The 16,531-nt window shown below is 46.9% G+C and overlaps 1 protein-coding gene across 1 annotated transcript in view; it reads right to left on the bottom strand.

The window, feature by feature from the left end:
- Positions 1 to 16,531, bottom strand: part of LOC117728869 (C-myc promoter-binding protein-like) — a 65,116-nt gene that overhangs the window by 31,538 nt on the left and 17,047 nt on the right. Inside the window, exons 2-7 of the mRNA XM_034529797.1 lie at positions 11,733 to 12,063; positions 7,501 to 7,747; positions 6,384 to 6,453; positions 3,793 to 3,962; positions 1,027 to 1,316; positions 458 to 524 (exon numbers count right to left, since the gene is read on the bottom strand). Coding sequence (XP_034385688.1) covers positions 458 to 524; positions 1,027 to 1,316; positions 3,793 to 3,962; positions 6,384 to 6,453; positions 7,501 to 7,747; positions 11,733 to 12,043 — 1,155 coding nt within the window. The 5' untranslated portion in view covers positions 12,044 to 12,063. The remainder of the gene's footprint in view (positions 1 to 457; positions 525 to 1,026; positions 1,317 to 3,792; positions 3,963 to 6,383; positions 6,454 to 7,500; positions 7,748 to 11,732; positions 12,064 to 16,531) is intronic.

Genomic DNA, 16,531 nt, shown 5'->3' with positions numbered 1-16,531 from the left:
GCTGGAAAGTGAGATAAAAACAAACAAGCGAGCAAAACGTGGCTGAATCATTTGAAACACTCGTCCACGATGGAGGACGCTACACACCTTACACACACCTTACACACCTTACACACACCTTACACACCTTACACACACCTTACACACACCGTACACACCTTACACACCTCACACACCTTACACACCTTACACACCTTACACACACCGTACACACCGTACACACCGTACACACCTTACACACCTTACACACCGTACACACACCTTACACACAGCTTACACACCTTACACACCTTACACACACCTTATACACACCTTATACACACCTTACACACACCTTACACACACCTTACACACCTTATACACACCTTACACACACCTTACACACCTTACACACACCTTACACACACCTTACACACCGTACACAGAGCAACAATGTGAACAAGTGACCTGGGCTCACCTGCACCAGGATGCGAGGCCTCTGGGAGGAAGGGAACGGGACTTTGTGCATGAAGTGAGAGATGTGCCTGCAAAAAGAAACAAGAGGAAAATAACAGCAGCTGGCGGCCTCTAAACCCGGCATGTTTACAACCTTTATTAATTACTGGAGGCCGTGAAGATTAAATAAAATAACCCACAGTGGGGACATTTACAGGATTACAGCAGCAAAGTGGAGAGAGACATATAAATATATAAATGTAGTCACTGAAGACACAAACACATGGGAACACAGGGTGCAGGTTGTGTGCATCTTGGTGAGAACCATCCCATAATAAACAGCTGAACACGTCTGATTGGCAGCTTCTGGAGTTTCTGTGTTCAGTCACATTGAGGACGTTGTTTTTTTAAAGAAATGAAGATAAACGGGAATGAAGGACAACACTTGTGGAACTCACTTATTAGCAAGGTGCCAAATGAACAATGAGCGAGAGCATAAAAAGAGATGTGAAGAAAGAGGAGAGAGAGAGAGAGAGAGAGAGAGAGAGAGAGAGAGAGAGAGAGAGAGAGAGAGAGAGAGAGAGAGCTCACTTCTCGATGGGCAGGGCGTGAGGGCCGGAGATGGAGTAGCGATAGAGGAACGTCAGGAACTTGCGGAAAGCGTCGAAGAACGGCCAGTGGGAGAGCAGACAGATGCACTTGTTGGTGTAGACCGAGCGTGGGGTGGTGGTGGAGGAGGAGGAGGAGGAGGAGGAGGAGGAGGAGGAGGAGGAGGAGGGCTTTGGTGGATCGGGGCTCAGGAGACCCAGCTGGGAGCGCTGCAGGTCGGTCAGACACTCCGGTGGGAAGGGCTCGTAGAACTGAATGGCTGCACCGTAGACCTGGAACAGAGGACACGCTGGATCTCAGCCTCTTATCGCTGCAGATACTCATAGCAATGTAATTGTACGTGTCTTTCATAGGTGCAGATGTTTATGAGCCTTTAATCAATGTTCAATCATCTTTACGTGAGAGACAATGAAGATTTGTTTCAATATTTAGTTTTAAGGCTCAAAAGTTCAAAGATATTCCATTTACCTTAAAATATGACAAAGAAAAGCAGCAGATGTAGTGAATGTGTGGAGCAACAGTTAATACCAATTATAAAAATAGTAAAATGATTTTCCTGATGGTTCACATCTACGTGTTCTCTTCCCAACGTCAGGAGGCCGATCTATCGAAGCATCCATAATATCTCCAGTAATATTTATCCACACGCATAAAGTACATTAACCTGAAGCTTATTCTAACCTCTAACGCCCTTTAAAGAAGTGGTACGACCCAAAACGTGTCAATATTTAACCATCATTTCCAGGGGAAGTCCAACAGATGAAGGATTAATAATAATAATAATAATAATAATAATAATAATAATGCAAAAAGAGCAGTTTGACAGTCCGTCCTCAGTCAGTAAATAAATGAAAACATCAATAAGCACAGAAGAATCGTTACGTTCCACCTCTGATGAACAGCAACACCACAAGGCCAAATTAAACCCCTCTGTTTCCTGGAAACGTGAGTAGTTCCCAGTTGCCTCAGGTCAAAGGTCACGGCCTTATCTGCTCGCTCGGTTTTCTACATTTTTCCCAGAAAAGGTGTCGAGGTTCGCCGACGACTGACCCCTGAATCTGGAACTAGAGAGTTCCAGACAGGTTCTTCCTGCAGCTTTAACACATGAAGCGTAGACTTCTATACAACCAGAGGAGTCGCCCCCTGGTGGTCAGCAGAGAGAATGCAGCTTTAACACATGAAGCATAGACTTCTATACAACCAGAGGAGTCGCCCCCTGGTGGTCAGGAGAGAGAATGCAGCTTTAACACATGAAGTATAGACTTCTATACAACCAGAGGAGTCGCCCCCTGGTGGTCAGGAGAGAGAATGCAGCTTTAACACATGACGCATAGACTTCTATACAACCAGAGGAGTCGCCCCCTGGTGGTCAGGAGAGAGAATGCAGCTTTAACACATGAAGCATAGACTTCTATACAACCAGAGGAGTCGCCCCCTGGTGGTCAGGAGAGAGAATGCAGCTTTAACACATGAAGTATAGACTTCTATACAACCAGAGGAGTCGCCCCCTGGTGGTCAGGAGAGAGAATGCAGCTTTAACACATGACGCATAGACTTCTATACAACCAGAGGAGTCGCCCCCTGGTGGTCAGGAGAGAGAATGCAGCTTTAACACATGAAGCATAGACTTCTATACAACCAGAGGAGTCGCCCCCTGGTGGTCAGGAGAGAGAATGCAGCTTCAACACATGAAGCATAGACTTCTATACAACCAGAGGAGTCGCCCCTGGTGGTCAGGAGAGAGAATGCAGCTTTAACACATGAAGTATAGACTTCTATACAACCAGAGGAGTCGCCCCCTGGTGGTCAGGAGAGAGAATGCAGCTTCAACACATGAAGCATAGACTTCTATACAACCAGAGGAGTCGCCCCCTGGTGGTCAAGAGAGAGAATGCAGCTTTATCCCATGAAGCATAGACTTCTATACAACCAGAGTCGTCGCCCCCTGGTGGTCAGGAGAGAGAATGCAGCTTTAACACATGAAGTATAGACTTCTATACAACCAGAGGAGTCGCCCCCTGGTGGTCAGGAGAGAGAATGCAGCTTCAACACATGAAGCATAGACTTCTATACAACCAGAGGAGTCGCCCCCTGGTGGTCAAGAGAGAGAATGCAGCTTTATCCCATGAAGCATAGACTTCTATACAACCAGAGTCGCCGCCCCCTGGTGGTCAGGAGAGAGAATGCAGCTTCAACACATGAAGCATAGACTTCTATACAACCAGAGGAGTCGCCCCCTGGTGGTCAGGAGAGAGAATGGAGCTTTATCCCATGAAGCATAGACTTCTATACAACCAGAGGAGTCGCCCCCTGGTGGTCAGGAGAAAGAATGCAGCTTTAACACATGAAGCATAGACTTCTATACAACCAGAGGAGTCGCCCCCTGGTGGTCAGGAGAGAGAATGCAGCTTTAACACATGAAGCATAGACTTCTATACAACCAGAGGAGTCGCCCCCTGGTGGTCAGGAGAGAGAATGCAGCTTTAACACATGAAGCATAGACTTCTATACAAGCAGACTTCTTAATGGAGACGATTAATACTTTTACTACATTATTTGTGTTTTATTAATATTCTGGCACTAGATTCCTGTCTGACCCACTGTCCCATGCTGCATGCAAAGTAATGTGGTTATTCTGTGGTCATGTCCGCTGTGTAGAAGACAGTTACAGTCTGTTGGTGTAACAGTCACTGAAGGTCTCTCGTGTCTCGTGTGGATACTGAGATGTTTGTCAGTCGTGTATCTCACCTTCTCTCCGGAGGCTCCGGTGAGGACGAAGGTGGAGAACACAGGGAGGGAGTATTTGGTGTTGGCCGGCCAGCACTCGATGGTGGCCCCCATGGGCAGGCAGAAAAGAGGGACCGACTCCGGCAGGGGGAACGACTCGTAGTCCTCCTCTGGGTATCTGCTGAACAGACCTGGAGACCAGAGAACCAGAACGAAGCAGCTGAGGACTCCGTTCATCAGCTGCAACCTTCAACACGATCGACTTTCACACAGAGAATTAAACGAAACGACTTCAGCTCATCATCGTGATCATGGTAATGTGCTTTATTGAGTCGCCGGCTTCGGGACGAGCAGTCAGTGCTCAGGGATTAATCCGACCTTTGGGTCATTACAGAAACAATGACGGAGGGATTTTTTGGGGAGTCTATTCACTTTGTTGCACTCGTGTATCAGCTGAGAGAGAGAGAGAGAGAGAGAGAGAGAGAGAGAGAGAAGCTAGTATCGATATAGTGGACGAACGATGAATGAATGAATGTTCACGAGGTTCAGGGTCCTAAACACTGACGCGTTCGATGGAGCTCTTAAAGGACCCCTTGACGCTCTAAGGAGCTCCTTCACATCACACACTGTTGTCATTTGATTTTACAATATGTTCATCTGACAATATGCTGATTATTAAAACTGTGGAAGTGGAAATCTCAAAGACTTTACTTTAAATGAGTGTCTGTTGAGGGCCCATCCATCGTTAGAGGAGGTAACACAATGGCGTCTGTGAGCTTACAAACTGAGCTCGATGCGTTCTGCATCCATCAAACCGCCGCGTTAGTCCAGGAAGAGGAGGCGTCGCTCCGTTCAGCCGGCTGCTTATTCAAAGACACGTACAACAAAACATTCTGAGCGAGAGCCACCGCAGTCCTCACAGAACCCTCTCACAGAACCCTCTCACAGAACCCTCTCACAGAACCCTGTTCCAGCTGACTACACGGATCCAATGTGAAGCGCCTCGTCACCATGAGACACGCGGCAGAAGTTCAATCACTGGACGAATGTTGGCGTGTGGAGGCTCATCTCGCTTGAACCTCCTCTAGAGACGCAGACCTCCTCCCTATAGACGCAGACCTCCTCCCTATAGACGCAGACCTCCTCCCTATAGATGCAGACCTCCTCCCTATAGACGCAGACCTCCTCCCTATAGATGCAGACCTCCTCCCTATAGACGCAGACCTCCTCCCTATAGACGCAGACCTCCTCCCTATAGATGCAGACCTCCTCCCTATAGACGCAGACCTCCTCCCTATAGACGCAGACCTCCTCCCTATAGACGCAGACCTCCTCTCTATAGACGCAGACCTCCTCCCTATAGACGCAGACCTCCTCCCTATAGATGCAGATCTCCTCCCTATAGACGCAGACCTCCTCTCTATAGACGCAGACCTCCTCCCTATAGACGCAGACCTCCTCCCTATAGACGCAGACCTCCTCCCTATAGACGCAGACCTCCTCCCTATAGACGCAGACCTCCTCTCTATAGACGCAGACCTCCTCCCTATAGACGCAGACCTCCTCCCTATAGACGCAGACCTCCTCTCTATAGACGCAGACCTCCTCCCTATAGACGCAGACCTCCTCCCTATAGATGCAGATCTCCTCCCTATAGACGCAGACCTCCTCTCTATAGACGCAGACCTCCTCCCTATAGACGCAGACCTCCTCCCTATAGATGCAGACCTCCTCTCTATAGACGCAGACCTCCTCCCTATAGACGCAGACCTCCTCTCTATAGACGCAGACCTCCTCCCTATAGACGCAGACCTCCTCCCTATAGACGCAGACCTCCTCTCTATAGACGCAGACCTCCTCTCTATAGACGCAGACCTCCTCCCTATAGACGCAGACCTCCTCCCTATAAACGCAGACCTCCTCTCTATAGACGCAGACCTCCTCCCTATAGACGCAGACCTCCTCTCTATAGATGCAGACCTCCTCCCTATAGATGCAGACCTCCTCTCTATAGACGCAGACCACCTAGTTATTTAGTAAGTGATGAGAGGAAGAACGGAGAGAAAGTGTGAAAGACGCCACTGGGTTACTGGGAACAGGATCACATACTGGATGACATACTGGTTCTTACTGGTTCTTACATACTGGTTCTTACTGGATGACATACTGGTTCTTACAGGATGACATACTGGTTCTTACAGGATGACATACTGGTTCTTACATACTGGTTCTTACATACTGGTTCTTACATACTGGTTCTTAACGGATGACATACTGGTTCTTACATACTGGTTCTTACTGGATGACATACTGGTTCTTACATACTGGTTCTTACATACTGGTTCTTACATACTGGTTCTTACTGGATGACATACTGGTTCTTACTGGATGACATACTGGTTCTTACTGGATGACATACTGGTTCTTACTGGATGACATACTGGTTCTTACATACTGGTTCTTACATACTGGTTCTTACTGGATGACATACTGGTTCTTACTGGATGACATACTGGTTCTTACTGGATGACATACTGGTTCTTACATACTGGTTCTTACATACTGGTTCTTACTGGATGACATACTGGTTCTTACTGGATGAGGGGCTTTACCTGCTTTGTAGGCGATGGTGTTGGTTTTGGCCACAGACTTCTTGTAACACAAGTACACAGTGGAGCCCCACTGAAAACAAGAGAAGAAGAGTCAGCATGAATAAATGGTGTGTGTGTGTGTGTGTGTGTCTGTGTGTGTGTGTGTGTGTGTGTGTGTGTGAGTGTGTTAGGACACACACACGAACACTGCAAGACACACGAGGCGTTTAAAGACTTCAACGTATAATGGATTCTCTGCTCACGACTGAAACAAGCCGACTAACTGGGAAACAAAAGAACAGGTGACGCCTCGCTGCGAGGAGCTCGACAACACGACTCTGAGCTGAAGGACGGCGGTTGAATCCCACTTCCTCGCCCCCTTTTGCAATAAGGCTCAATGTCATCGTGTGTTTGATGACGGCCTCAAACTCATATCACCAATTTAAAGTCATCTGAGGACAGCGAGGCGCCGGTGAGGGAGTTGAGCCTTCAAGACTTCTGGCTAAAAAATGTTGGTCGCATAACAAAATGTATCTCAGTCAGTGTTTGGTTGTTCTTAGCTCCGCCCCTTTTGTGTTAACAAAACCAAGATGGCGACGGCCAAAACACCAAAGTCGAGGCTTCGGAACATCAGGCCACTAGCTAATGGTCACCGTCCGCGGAGCTCCTTTATTTAACGTTAGCTTTTATAACTGCAATAATCCAAAAGCCGATGGAAGAATCCCGTGATCCGACAGTAAACCGCTAATCCTGCTTTCCTCTACAGGCGACACACGTGGGGAAGACGCTCCCTCAGACCCCGGCTGGAGGATCTATTTTCTTTGACACATGAACTATTATCTGTTTAAAATAAATGTAAAGAATATTTGGGTAGAGTTATTCCGGCTGAACCGACGCACCCTGAAAACAAGACGGCCGCCCTTTCATGTATCCTGTTCCTCTGCCTGTAGAAATGTGTCTCTCAGCCTATTCTGCGATACATTTCCCCCCCAAATGATTGTTGAATGTTTTCTGCGAGATGGCGACTCTCGGAAGCAGCTCCGAAACCCCGAAATCTGACGTTTTCCCACCGACGCGTCAAAACCCCAAACCCCAAAAACCCCAAACCCCCCGTTTGAAAAGTCTGCCGCCCTCTCACCATGCTGCTGTTGAGATTCTTCTCCACCTTGCAGAAGGTGTGCGGCGGCGTCTCCCCTTTGCCCGGGATGATGATGCAGATGTCGGTGAGGGCCAGGGCGGAGTGCGGCTGGCTCTCGGGCGCCCGGCGGTAGGTGACGTAGATCCGCTGGGAGGAGTTGCCGCTGATGTTGGCCGGACGGCCGGCCGGCGTGGTCTGGATGAGCTGGCAGCCCTGCATCAGCCGCTCCTTCCACTCGTACAGCACGCTGAGGACCAACCGACAGGGAGGGATCAATCAAACGGCGTTACCCGGTAATGCACCCCATAAAACTGCAAAGAGGAATCGATGCTATTCATGAGCTACGAGCCGATAACGTGGCAGGCGGAGCAGACAGATGTCTCAATGACTTCAAGCTCAGGGACACTTTCACACTCGACAGCAACAACAACAACAACAACTTATAAAAGGAGGTCAAAGGGAAACTTACAACTAATGACAAACTGCAGATTTCTCGCTGTAACTCATGAGGCGTTCGAGTGTCTTCGTAACTCTTGGCGTCCAGAAGCAAAACGTTTCACCCAATTTCTGCCAAATGAGGCAAATCCGTATAAATATATAAATACGTACATCGTCCACGTGACGCGAGAGCCAATCAGCGTTGAGATTCTCAGAAACGAGGGGAAACAATGTTTGTACAGACAATAAAACTGTAGGTTTCTAAACAAAAGATGAACCAAACATAACAAATAACATCCTTTGTGCCTTGAAGACGTTGTTTAGAGTTCTGATGGAGCTGCAATGCGAGCGAAGCCTTGCACCGATCACTCAAAACAAGCTCTATAACAGCTGTTTGCTTGTTGTTTTGTCAACATGTAGTTATTTATTGCAGTTAAAAAACCTGTTTGTTTTGGGTTCATTGTGTCGCTACATACAAACTCACATCTTACACCTCTCAGTGGGCTTTGGTGATGCACAGGAAGTTTCGTGGGTTCACTAATTAAATATGTTTATTCCAATATTCTCATTTCTTCACCGTCCCTTTTTCTTATCTTTTGACCTAAATGTTCTTTTCTACGACCGTCGCTGATTTAATTTAGATTAAGTACGTCTTTAAATGTATACCAAAAGACTACGGTGTCGAATAAATGTTTTTATTATAAAGAATTTTTTTTGAACCCGACTGTCCGGTCCGTGCATGCCGGTTTCTGTCCTAGCACATGAACCCAGCGATAAGAGGGCACTCACACAGACCACTTAGTGGACTCTGAGGTTCCATTATGCACTTATCCTCCATTACTGTCAAGTGGAACTCCACCTGCATTGTGTGGCACCGTATGAAAGAATATAACAGAATATAAAGTAGTACATTTTAATTTTGTCTGGTTTTTTTACCCCCAGTTCTTAGAAAATCTACGAAGAAAGTTTTAATGGTTGCATCTTCACGGTCCTTTTCTTTTCCATCAGAACATTTGAGAAGCTTAAAACAAGCCTCTTGTGTTTGCTTAATTAGACCGTGAATGCCTCTCCAAAGACTTGGGAGTCGGAGTTTGGTGTTTTCGGTGAGGTCACCTCTGCTAGAAAACAACACCATGAAATGTTCAACGCAACATTAATCTTCGGGAGAAAAGTGCTACTTCACATATTGAGTGAGTGCGTCTCTTTGTTGAGAGAGTCAGTTAACACAAGACCACCGAGGGAAACTCTGGTTCTGAAGTCTATGCTTCATGTGTTAAAGCTGCATTCTCTCTCCTGACCACCAGGGGGTGACTCCTCTGGTTGTATAGAAGTCTATGCTTCATGTGTTAAAGCTGCATTCTCTCTCTTGACCACCAGGGGGCGACTCCTCTGGTTGTATAGAAGTCTATGCTTCATGTGTTAAAGCTGCATTCTCTCTCCTGACCACCAGGGGGTGACTCCTCTGGTTGTATAGAAGTCTATGCTTCATGTGTTAAAGCTGCATTCTCTCTCCTGACCACCAGGGGGCGACTCCTCTGGTTGTATAGAAGTCTATGCTTCATGTGTTAAAGCTGCATTCTCTCTCTTGACCACCAGGGGGCGACTCCTCTGGTTGTATAGAAGTCTATGCGTCATGTGTTAAAGCTGCATTCTCTCTCCTGACCACCAGGGGGCGACTCCTCTGGTTGTATAGAAGTCTATGCTTCATGTGTTAAAGCTGCATTCTCTCTCCTGACCACCAGGGGGCGACTCCTCCGGTTGTATAGAAGTCTATGCTTCATGTGTTAAAGCTGCATTCTCTCTCCTGACCACCAGGGGGCGACTCCTCTGGTTGTATAGAAGTCTATGCTTCATGTGTTAAAGCTGCATTCTCTCTCCTGACCACCAGGGGGCGACTCCTCCGGTTGTATAGAAGTCTATGCTTCATGTGTTAAAGCTGCATTCTCTCTCCTGACCACCAGGGGGCGACTCCTCTGGTTGTATAGAAGTCTATGCTTCATGTGTTAAAGCTGCATTCTCTCTCCTGACCACCAGAGGGGGGCGACTCCTCTGGTTGTATAGAAGTCTATGCTTCATGTGTTAAAGCTGCATTCTCTCTCCTGACCACCAGAGGGGGGCGACTCCTCTGGTTGTATAGAAGTCTATATAAATGACTCTACTTCTCTTGATGTATTCCCTCAGTAAACATTGTAAACATTAGTTTTTGGTCTCAATCTCTAGTTTCAAGTCTTCTTCAATACAGCGTGATGTTCATTTAGTAAATGATGGTCATTTAGAGTGAAACAGACTTTAGGGGTGGGGCAACAAGGTGATTGACGGGTCTTACCAGAGACGTATATAAGGGGTCTCTACGTCACTCCTCAGTCCACTTATGGTCACTTCCTGTTCACTGGTTGTGAAAAAAAGATAACACGACGACGGCAACCGTAATCCAAGATGACGACGGCACAATCGCCGAATTTGAGGCTGCAAAACACCAGTTCGCAAACCAATGGATGACGTCACCATGACGACGCCCACTTCCAACACAAGATCTGTGGTTGAAACCTGGAGGTGTCGATGCGCCTCGCACTACTTTCTAGACATTGGTATCAATATAACAACTAGTCACAGATAATGCTCCTTGTTGCAACGACTCACTATCACATGGAACAACACACACACACACACACACACACACACACACACTTCCCATTAGTCCGACCACAGTCGGGGGAAGTGCAGCCCCTCTGGGCTCTCAGCACACAGAAGCTGCTGATGGCGTGTGAGCAGAGCTCCTGATAAGCATGCGCCTCCTCGGCGTTGTCACCAGCAGGAGGTGTGACCTCACGCCGCTGATCTCAGGAAGAGACGTGAAATATATTCTCCCTTTGATTCTTACTGTAAAGTCGTCGCTCTCGTTGGTGTTGTTGTTTGTAAACAAGATACGGTTTCTTTGTAACACATTTCATACTCTTCACAGGGTTTGTGTGAAGGTAATAAAGTAGTTCACGTCATATGAGACATGAGTTAACGGTTAATAACAATTGGTTTACCTCACCAAGCGGGCGCAGAGGTAGACGTGAGACCAACAACAGAAAGGAGTTATGAAACGGGATTGTAAATAAAAGTGAGTTTTTTCCCAAAAGCACTGTGGCATATTCTGGTTATTCATTCACGGCTGGTCATTAATCTATAATTATAGCTTTGGTTTGACCCGGTGAGAACTAGACCGGAGCAGGACTGCAGGCCAGTAGCTGTGCATTAAAGTTCACAACCATTTGGTGCTCTTCGTAGAGCCGGTTGTCCTTTAATCAAAACGATCCCCGTCTCCAACCCACCGCATGCTGAAGTGTCCTTGAGCAAGACACTGAAGCCCAGGATGCCCCTGAGCGCTTCACATCCAATCTAAGTACCTGTAGTTTAAACTTGTCAAGCCTAATGGTTGTTTTATTTTAAACTATAATCTCAATGATATGACTTTCCTGTGATGCATGCTAATATTGTTTTGAACCGGCGGGTCACCAGGAGGCATCGTAGTGGGCTGCAGTGTGTGTCCCCGTCCTGGTTTGCATGCTTGTGAGGACGATGGTGGTCAGCCAGCTGGACTTTTACTGTAACCGCCACCACGAGGTTCACGCTCACGGTTTTTAGTGAAATACTTCGCCGACTGATGAAAGAACCCTGGTGATCCCTGAACTTCAGGGTCATCGGGTCAAAATCTGTATTTGATGATTTTGATGCGATGACCGGTTTCTGATTTACTCCCAAACCGATGAAAACAATGCTAAACGTCGGCCTCCTTCGCTACTCACCCCAGGTCGGTGAGCGGTGGCTTGTCTCGACCCCGCCGGTAGCACAGGAAGATCTGGGGCACCATGAGGCCGCCGTTGTTGAGGTCGGCCGAGTGGCCGGTCGGCGTCTCCTCCACGCAGGTGAACCCCGGCGGCACCTCCTCGCCCACGGAGCGGATCACCACCGCCACGTCGGTGATGGGCGCCCGGGGCTTGGCCGTCTTGTGGCAGACGTCGTCAAAGTGGATCTCCTGGTCCAGCGGCTTGGACGGGTCCGTCAGACCGGCCACCACAAAGTAGTCCGCTACACGGGGGCCTTTGTCCTCCATCATCTCCCATCCCCACCGGCTGCCTGCACGGGTACAGAGGGAGGGAGGGAGGGAGGGAGGGAGAGGGAGAGAGACAGAGAGACAGAGGGAGGGAGGGAGAGAGAGGGAGGGGAGGGAGAGAGAGAGACAGAGGGAGGGAGAGGGAGAGAGACAGAGGGAGAGAGAGGGAGGGAGGGAGAGATAGAGAGACAGAGGGAGAGAGGGAGGGAGAGAGAGACAGATAGACAGAGGGAGAGAGGGAGGGAAAGGGAGAGAGAGACAGAGGGAGAGAGGGAGGGAGAGGGAGAAACAGAGGGAGAGAGGGAGGGAGGGAGAGAGACAGAGAGAGGGAGGGAGGGAGGGAGAGAGAGGGAGGGGAGGGAGAGAGAGAGACAGAGGGAGAGAGAGACAGAGGGAGAGAGAGACAGATAGACAGAGGGAGAGAGGGAGGGAAAGGGAGAGAGAGACAGAGGGAGAGAGGGAGGGAGAGAGAGACAGAGGGAGAGAGGGAGGGAAAGGGAGAGAGAGACAGAGGGAGAGAGGGAGGGAGAGGGAGAGACAGAGGGAGAGAGGGAGGGAGGGAGAGAGACAGAGAGAGGGAGGGAGAGAGAGGGAGGGAGAGAGAGACAGAGAGACAGAGGGAGAGAGAGAGACCGAGGGAGAGAGGGAGGGAGGGAGAGAGACAGAGGGAGGGAGAGAGATTGATTGTGGTTCTTGTGTCTTCGCTAAGGCAGTAAAATAAAACCTGACAGTCGTAAATCTTACTGAGAGGTCAGAAGAAGGAAAGAGACGATGGGAGGAGAGGAGACATTTTCAGGCAGATGGATAGCCGACGGTTTTTAACCGGATTGACTAATTCAATTGAATTCAACTTATTTGGTATAGCCCAAAATCACAAACTCTCCTCAAAGGGCGGTACACACACGACATCCTGTGACCTTTGACCCTCAGATCAGAAACAGGAAAAACTCACCAAAAGAAAACTTTTAACGGAGAGAAAAAGAGAAAAATCCTTCTGGAGAGCAACAGAGGAGGATCCTCTATCAGGATGGACAGAAGAACCACAGATGTCATGTGACCAGAAGAACAATAGATGGCATGTGACCAGAAGTACAACAGATGTCATGTGACCAGAAGTACAACAGATGTCATGTGACCAGAAGTACAATAGATGGCATGTGACCAGAAGTACAACAGATGTCATGTGACCAGAAGTACAATAGATGTCATGTGACCAGAAGAACAATAGATGTCATGTGACCAGAAGTACAATAGATGTCATGTGACCAGAAGTACAATAGATGTCATGTGACCAGAAGTACAATAGATGTCATGTGACCAGAAGTACAATAGATGTCATGTGACCAGAAGTACAATAGATGTCATGTGACCAGAAGTACAACAGATGTCATGTGACCAGAAGTACAATAGATGACATGTGACCAGAAGAACAATAGATGGCATGTGACCAGAAGTACAATAGATGTCATGTGACCAGAAGTACAATAGATGACATGTGACCAGAAGTACAACAGATGTCATGTGACCAGAAGTACAATAGATGTCATGTGACCAGAAGTACAATAGATGTCATGTGACCAGAAGTACAATAGATGTCATGTGACCAGAAGTACAACAGATGTCATGTGACCAGAAGTACAATAGATGTCATGTGACCAGAAGTACAATAGATGTCATGTGACCAGAAGTACAATAGATGTCATGTGACCAGAAGAACAATAGATGTCATGTGACCAGAAGTACAATAGATGTCATGTGACCAGAAGTACAATAGATGTCATGTGACCAGAAGTACAATAGATGTCATGTGACCAGAAGTACAATAGATGTCATGTGACCAGAAGTACAACAGATATCATGTGACCAGAAGTACAATAGATGACATGTGACCAGAAGAACAATAGATGTCATGTGACCAGAAGTACAACAGATATCATGTGACCAGAAGTACAATAGATGACATGTGACCAGAAGAACAATAGATGGCATGTGACCAGAAGTACAACAGATGTCATGTGACCAGAAGTACAATAGATGTCATGTGACCAGAAGTACAATAGATGACATGTGACCAGAAGTACAACAGATGTCATGTGACCAGAAGTACAATAGATGTCATGTGACCAGAAGTACAACAGATATCATGTGACCAGAAGTACAATAGATGACATGTGACCAGAAGAACAATAGATGGCGTGTGACCAGAAGTACAACAGATGTCATGTGACCAGAAGTACAATAGATGTCATGTGACCAGAAGTACAATAGATGTCATGTGACCAGAAGTACAATAGATGTCATGTGACCAGAAGTACAACAGATATCATGTGACCAGAAGTACAATAGATGGCATGTGACCAGAAGAACAATAGATGGCATGTGACCAGAAGTACAATAGATGTCATGTGACCAGAAGTACAATAGATGACATGTGACCAGAAGTACAACAGATGTCATGTGACCAGAAGTACAACAGATGTCATGTGACCAGAAGTACAACAGATATCATGTGACCAGAAGTACAACAGATGTCATGTGACCAGAAGTACAATAGGAAACATGGACGTTATGGAAACAGACGTAGATAAACTGGTTGTTGTTTGTTTTGCAACCGGTGGTCAGAACTGACCATATTTGGACCTTTGTGGCATTCAGGAAGCGTTTAGAGCGGCTGTTGTCTGTTTGAGTTGATCTGGTGACATGAGTCCCTACTGGGGATTAATAACGTTTTCTAATCTACAATCTAATCCAAGTGAAATCCTTCTTTTTGGAGAACACAGTAAACGCAGAAGGATTTTCTATTTCTGTGCCGAGGTGGCTCAGACAGAACGTGGTATTAAAATGATACAGCTTTTTATATTATAGAGTGATTTTTGAAGAGCACTTTTGAGATAAAACAAGAGATTTATCCCTCGCAAGTCCTTGATGCAAGGACTCATCTGACTGCTTGTGTTAATCCATATGCAGTAAGCTAGAACATCGAGGATGTGATGCGTTGAGACGCATCAAGAGTGGTTGTTAATTTGAGCTGTTGACAGGTGAATTAAAATTGTGAGGCCGCTGAAGATTCACACCTGGACTCAAGGTTCAGTCTCGAGGACACGTCGGCAGGACGCCTCTCTGAGTGGGACCGAAGTCGGCCCTCAGGTTTTGAACACAGTTAAAGCTGGCCGGCTACACGGACCTGAGTGTGCATCTTAAAAAGGAGCACTGAGGTGTTTCTTCACACTTGACATTCTGCCTCGATTGCAGGCCGGTCCCACTTAAAATCCTGCTGATTAGAAGCCTGGTGACACCCTGGAGCCCATTAAGCAGGGTGATAAACGCCCAACAGTCGTTTCTTTGATCACAACACCAGCTACACTTTCTGAAGGAGCTGAAACATACAGCGACATCGGTGGTGAAACAAGTCACCACGGCAGAAACACCCGAGAGCATATTATGTATTTTGTCAATAAACACACATAATCATAAGTGGATGGATATTGGTTTTCTGCCAGAGCATCATCACAAAACGTCTTTCTCAACAGTTTAGGCAACAAAACAAACAGGTTTAGACAACAAAACCACCAACAGTCAGGTTTAGACAACAAAACCACCAACAGTTAGGTTTAGAACTCTAAACCACCAACAGTCAGGTTTAGACAACAAAACCACCAACAGTCAGGTTTAGACAACAAAACCACCAACAGTCAGGTTTAGACAACAAAACCACCAACAGTTAGGTTTAGACAACAAAACCACCAACAGTCAGGTTTAGACAACTAAACCACCAACAGTCAGGTTTAGACAACTAAACCACAAACAGTCAGGTTTAGAACTCTAAACCACCAACAGTCAGGTTTAGACAACTAAACCACCAACAGTCAGGTTTAGAACTCTAAACCACCAACAGTCAGGTTTAGACAACTAAACCACCAACAGTCAGGTTTAGACAACTAAACCACAAACAGTCAGGTTTAGACCTCTAATCCACCAACAGTCAGGTTTAGACCTCTAAACCACCAACAGTCAGGTTTAGACAACTAAACCACCAACAGTTAGGTTTAGACCTCTAAACCACCAACAGTTAGGTTTAGACAACTAAACCACCAACAGTTAGGTTTAGACCTCTAAACCACCAACAGTTAGGTTTAGACAACTAAACCACCAACAGTTAGGTTTAGACCTCTAAACCACCAACAGTCAGGTTTAGACCACTAAACCACCAACAGTCAGGTTTAGACCACTAAACCACCAACAGTCAGGTTTAGACCTCTAAACCACCAACAGTTAGGTTTAGACCACTAAACCACCAACAGTTAGGTTTAGACCTCTAAACCACCAAGTTTAGACCTCTAAACCACCAACAGTCAGGTTTAGACCACTAAACCACCAACAGTTAGGTTTAGACCTCTAAACCACCAACAGTCAGGTTTAGACCTCTAAACCACTAACAGTCAGGTTTAGACCTCTAAACCACCAACAGTCAGGTTTAGACCTCCCACTAAC

Source organism: Cyclopterus lumpus, chromosome 3 (assembly GCF_009769545.1).
Source record: "Cyclopterus lumpus isolate fCycLum1 chromosome 3, fCycLum1.pri, whole genome shotgun sequence".
Lineage (NCBI taxonomy): Eukaryota > Metazoa > Chordata > Actinopteri > Perciformes > Cyclopteridae > Cyclopterus > Cyclopterus lumpus.
This window is presented reverse-complemented; position numbering and strand designations above follow the sequence as displayed.